Source organism: Vidua chalybeata, chromosome 1 (genome assembly GCF_026979565.1).
Source record: "Vidua chalybeata isolate OUT-0048 chromosome 1, bVidCha1 merged haplotype, whole genome shotgun sequence".
Classification (NCBI taxonomy): domain Eukaryota; kingdom Metazoa; phylum Chordata; class Aves; order Passeriformes; family Viduidae; genus Vidua; species Vidua chalybeata.
Window position 1 is genome coordinate 111,508,849 of NC_071530.1, and position 6,061 is coordinate 111,514,909.

The following is a 6,061-nucleotide window of genomic DNA, read 5'->3' on the forward strand; positions in this document are numbered from 1 at the left end:
TGAACTAGTGTATTTATACTCTTGTTTCCTTTATACTGGATTTATTCAAATCCAAGGTGATTCTGAACATCGGTCTTAAAGACCTTCTGATGTACCTGGTAATCACTTGCATTTTAAAGGTCAATTTGCAGTAAGTTGCTTTCACTGAAAAGGGTGGGATGAGTTCACAGACAAGCTGTGGCAGCAGCTCAGGCAAGCTTGTTACTCTGTTACTCACCAGGTGCTTCAATGCTGTGAGCAAGTGAGGTGCCCCTTTGCTCAGAGAGGAGGTGTGAGCTGCCTTGCATTTGCAGTGGTGTGTGCATTTATCAGCAGGAAACACAACCACATTTGTGGGTACATTTGTCTTTAGCAAATTCAGAGTAATTGGGTTAAGGTAATACCTAAAGGTGCCTTAACATCTTTGGATTTTAAATAATTTATAAGATTTAAAAGAGAGATGGACTTGCATTTCTGTAATTAATAGTACTGAACTGTGAAGCTCAAGTGTCTCAATGACTCTCGTAGGGGAAGAGGTTCTCAGGGGATCTTTTGAGCTGTTGTAGGTTGTAGAGTAGTATTCTTGTTGGTCATCCAAAGCTAGTGCACTAATGCTTCAGAAATAATCTAAAATTACTCTGAAAATACTTTTATGTAGCTAACAATCTTACTCTACCTGAAGATCCTGTTAAAATTGCTATCTGCAAATTGGCTCATGCCTTTAATCACTACTGTGGCTTGTTGTCTAAGCATGTGTGTGTACTGAGAAGTTGTGAGAAGCAAAAGCTGCTTACAGTATGTTTGGAAGATGATTTTCATACCTCTTCCTAGTACATGTATTATTATGTTTCAGTGAAGAAGTATGCTCTCATGGCTTAATCTCTACGTACCTTAAGGTATAAGTGTTGGTTTTCAGAAGCAGGACCTTAGACTAGCAGAGCCTGAAGGCTCATGTTTACTGAAGCCAGTAAGTTTGAGCTTCTGTTTGGAAAAGTCTACACTCACTCAGCTTGCTGAGGAACAGGGTGACTACTATGACAGGAAATCTGCCTGGTCATTTAAAAAACACTATTCAAATTGAGTCATTGCCACAGGAAAAATTGATTTTAATAAGTTAATAACCTTACATAAAACCATAATTATTTTTTTGCCCCAAAAGAAAAACTTGTGTGTCTTATGAAGGATTTGCTATACAAATGCATAACTTTTTTATAAAATGGATTTAAATAGGAATAAATAGTACTTTTATTAAAGGAATTTTCATAAGTAATGAATTTAAAACACATTTATTATATAATTTTTAATGTGCCCATTGTCCCAGTGTCTTGCATTTTATCTTATTTTGTCTTTGTGGTCGTTAGAGGAACTGTGAAACAAACATTGGGGCAAGTTCAGCATCCTGGAGCAGTTAATACTGCAGCTTCCTGATAGTTCCTTCATGTTTCTTCCAAGCTGTTCTCCCACTTTCTGGTCATCTTTCATTTAATAGATCATAAGTGGTTTGAATTCTTTGAATTAATGGCAGGGTTTCATCTGCAGACTTCCTCTACTGTCTGTGCTTCTGCAGGCACCCTGGCTTTTGACATGTGGCCAGCTTTTGGTCACATTGCTTATAGATGTCAGGAAGAAGTTATGACTTGCTGAAAAGAGACCTAAGACAAACAGCAGCTGAAATTGTTTTACCTTAGCAGCTTATACTCAAAACATTTGTAATGTTGTTAGGGTAGGCTCGTGTGCCAGTTAACATCTGTGGAAAAGTAGGACCCACACTGGGAGTTTTAGAGAGTGATAATTTCTATTGAGTTAGAGTGTGAGTGGTGGAGGGGAAAGACAGATAAGTGCAGTTACTAGGGATCTAAGAAAACTGTTCTCACACTGCCCTGCGGGCAATGGTTCTCCACATTCTTGACTTAAAAATCCCTTTACACTTTGCATGAAAAGGGCATGTGTGTAATGAATTTATCAATACTGACAGGTACAACTTTATGGACTTTTTGTTTGATTAATCTGTGAGAGAGGAGTTTGTAAGTAACTTTCCTGCCAGCAGCATATCTTCAGGAATCACTGATAAATTTAGTGCAGGAAAGGCGAGAACTAGTTCAGGAGTATTTTATTGCAAAAGACTTAGGTGCTCTGAGACGCCCTGTAAAATTGTCTTTCTTTTCTTATCTGCAAGTTAAGAAAAAAGTTTGTGTTTTTTTTTCTTTTTAATTTACCTATGGAGCTGCTGTATTTGTATACAGAATTAGGTTACTAAGGTCAGAAAAACTAGTCCAAGTACTTGTGTAGATCTGTACAAAATGCTTTTATGTGCTAATAGCATCACTTTTGTAAAACTGTGTATTATTATTGGAGATAGATTATTATTATGGAGACTTATGTAACTCATATTGATAAAACACAGGTTGCATTCTAATGTACTGTTTGTTTTCCCGTTTTCTTTTGAGGTTGTCTGATTTTTGCATCTGTGATAGTGCTCTTCAGCAGTCTATCTTGCAGGATTTGTAGTCACTTCTGTTCATTAAGATACCATTTACAGCTAGAAATACTTGTTTCCTTTTAAAACACTTGGGACCCGCAGCTGTAAATCTGTAATCTGTTCAGTTACTGCTTTGATTATGTTTGCTGTAGACGTTTGCTACTTGTTGAAGTTACTTGGAACATTATAAACACTGAATACTTTGCATAATTGTGTAAAATAATTTATTTTATTTTTGACTATTTAGAAAAAAAAATTATTTTATATATATTGCTTCTCTTGCTATTATTCAAGGTTCCACAGTGATGTACTCCCCCAATAAAATAGTCTAAATAAAATAGTCTTCAGATTGCAGTTTGCAGTTTTATTAGCTTTTATGTGACCTTGAAATGTCTCCCTCTGTGTTCCAGGGTGTGCATTTGAATATTACCTAATGCTTTTGTTTGATATGAACACACTTTGTGTCACTCTCTTAAATGTCTTTAAATGTCTTATCATTGTTCTTCATGAAGTGAGTTTATTATGCACTAACTTGGAAATCAATTCTGCAAGACAGAAAACAGAACCTGAGCCAACATCTTTACTGCTGCAAGATGTTATGAAAGAAGTTGGTGACTTGCAGAAAAGAGACTTGAGATAAATAAGCAACAAAAATATCATGTTGCAGCAGTCTTTAGTCAGAAAGTATTCATAGAAATGTTAAAGCAGAGTTTGCAGTCTGTGAGTTTTTTGTTGCAAATTCCAGCAACAAAGAAAAGCAGGAGAAGTTTACTCTTAAGTGATCAGCTCTCATGTTCCAGTCTTTGTAGAATTACATTATTTGAACAGCAGTGGTGACTGGCTGCTGTGTGCTGTAATTGAGGCGAACATCCAGACCTGAGGGAGCCGACAAAGGCATAATTGAGGAGAAGCAAGGAGAAGGAAGATGGTGTGAAAGCAGAATTTCCAGACTGAAGATAGATGTTCATTTCTGTAGTCCCAGAGCAACTTCCTTTCCAGCCTTTTGCCTCCTATCTAGCATGTTAACCCAAATCCCCCTTTAGAAAAGTAGTAATAGTACAGGAATTACAGTGAGGATTTCACCAGTGCTAACTTTTGCAACCTTTTTCTCTATTGGCTCATACACTCACGTATTTTAAACTGGCATGATGTTACTGCATAACTGAGTTTTTCTTTTGATCAGGTTTTTCTTCTTTCTCAAATGTTTCCAATAATTATTAGGTCATCTGACTGCCATTTGTGCTGTAGCTTGATATACACTGTGGTTGGCAACTCTGCTGATTTTAAGGGATTCCCAACTCTGAGCAGAACATTGTGTGAAAAGAAATGCTTATAAGTGCTGAGCTGTAAATAAGGTCAAGGATCCTGCTCAGGGACTCCTTTCCAAAGTGGTGTTTTAAACTGGGTGGGTTCTGTCAGTTCAGTTCAAAAAATATTTCCCTGTACATGGTTTACCTGAGCTAATAGGCAGTAGTACTGTTAAAGGAACAAGAGAAGGAACCGAAGTTTCTTGAGATAGTATTGCTGCCCAAGCCAGTGTGTTGTTAAACCTTGGCCTCAGTTTCCTCCTACACAAAGGTTTAGTCTCATCTGGTGTTCTGAAAATAGCTTCACTTCAAATAATCTAGAAATGAAACATCTGTGTTAACATTCTTATTTCTGATTCCAGGTTTTTTTTTCTTTCAGCTTGCCCCAATTAAGATGGAATAAGAAACTTCTTGATGTTTTATGCTGCCTAAATCATAAAACAGTGGTTTCCAGCACTCTTGTAGCCATGTGGGCTGCAACTCTACCAAAGGAATCTAGTAGCATGCAATAGCCCTATTCCTGCCCCAGGGTATGCTTTGCAGTTGCAAAGCTGTGGGCCTCTCTGTGCTCTTAAGTTCCTCCATGCAGGGGCTGGGACTTAACCTGCTGCCAAAACAATTCCCAGGATGACTTTCAATTGCTGACTTCCCTATGGAAACCTCCCCGTTATAATATAATTGTGTAAATTGTCCCACAGGTTTTATAAACGCATAGGAGAAGTCCCATGTCCTTTCCTTTCAGTTCATATTCCACTTGGTAAGTGATGTACAGTAATCTTCACAGCTCCGTAAGATGACTTTACTGTGAGAAGGATGCAAAAAACTAAGAAATGTCCAAGCATTACAAATCAGTTATTTCAGTATTTCAAGACATTTCTTAGTACATGTAGTGCCTCTAGATGTATCAGAAGCACCGTGTAATATCTGTATGAAAGAAATCACTAACAATATTTGTAGCAAAGAAATAATAAGGGAAATGTTCCTTTAGAAAGGTATTCTATGGACTCTTGCGTGGCAGGTTCTTTTAAAGAACTGAGGAACACCCAGGTGCATATATTAGCATAGTGAAGGTGATTACTTGTTTCTTCTTTGGGGGTAGTTTGAAAAAAACTATAAATTTTGCAAGGTAGCAGCTCCAGTTTTGCAGTGAAAGGTTTGCTGATGTCCTCCTCCTGTCCTCCTTTCCTTCACACTAATGAAAGTAGCAGCACAGATGGAAGGGTCCACCTGCATGGATTTTATTGCAGAATCTGTATCTGTGTGTAAGTACATGACTATTTTCCTTAAAATATTTTAGGAACACAGGGGCTTTATTCCACAGAGAAGGTGTCAGGGAATGCTTAGACCATTTCTTAGAGCAACTGTTCATAACAGTTATTTATGTAGATATTTTGTGTTCAATCATAAATTAGATTTCTCTCTTCTTTTTCCAGGTGGATGCACGGAGCATACCAGTGTTAGCAAAATGGCAAAATTCATATAGCATTAAAGTTGTACTTCAAGAGCTAAGACGTCTAATGATGTCCAAAGAAAATATGAAGCTTCCACAACCTCCAGAGGGACAAACTTACAATAATTAATTTTAGCTGATTCTCAAACTTCTGTCTTAAAACAACAACCTTCTACTCATGTAATGTCTTGATTAAATCTCACAATGCAAACACCCACACATTAAAGAATTTCAGCTGGTATACATGACCTGGACATTTGTAAGAATATATATAATATATGTATGCCCAATATGTTTTCAGGCACTATGGGAGAAAAAGGCAGCACAATTATTTTTTTTCTCTTACTGAGGCACTGTCATTTAAGCATAAGCCTGAAATAGCCTATAATTGGAATTCAGGTTTTACAAGATGAAAGCATGACAGAAAGTGTCAGATTGCTGTGGAATAATATATGTTACTGAAAATAATTTCTGGAGAAGGCAAAATATAAATGGCATGCTTTATCCATCTTGCTTAGTAAAAGAGCTGCAGTTAAATTTGTTTAAGGTAGCAGGTACAGTGAATACCGTTGCTCATCTTGTTTAATTTTGCAAGGGTGTGGGTGCCGACTACTAGTAGTGTCACAAAGTATGTTCAGGATTGTTTTGATACCTGTATTTATAAAATGGGGGGATTAATTTCTGTTAAGCAGCTCCTGTGTTACATGTATTGGACATGGCAAATATTTGTTTACAGTCTTTGTTCTAATAAACCATGCATTTAAGTTTTAGTGAAACAAAGGAAATGTATGGATATGTGATTGAGATTAAAGTTAGTCTTAAAATGTAAATAAAATGTGGAAAGTG

General features: G+C 36.9%; 1 protein-coding gene across 3 annotated transcripts in view; it reads left to right on the forward strand.

Moving 5' to 3' along the window:
- The window catches only part of UBE2V2 (ubiquitin conjugating enzyme E2 V2), a 30,413-nt gene extending 24,352 nt beyond the window's left edge, over nt 1-6,061 (forward strand). For all 3 annotated transcript variants that reach the window (XM_053945740.1, XM_053945731.1, XM_053945747.1), the window contains one exon: nt 5,199-6,061. In XM_053945740.1, the coding sequence (XP_053801715.1) occupies nt 5,199-5,345 (147 nt within the window). In that variant the 3' untranslated portion in view covers nt 5,346-6,061. The remainder of the gene's footprint in view (nt 1-5,198) is intronic.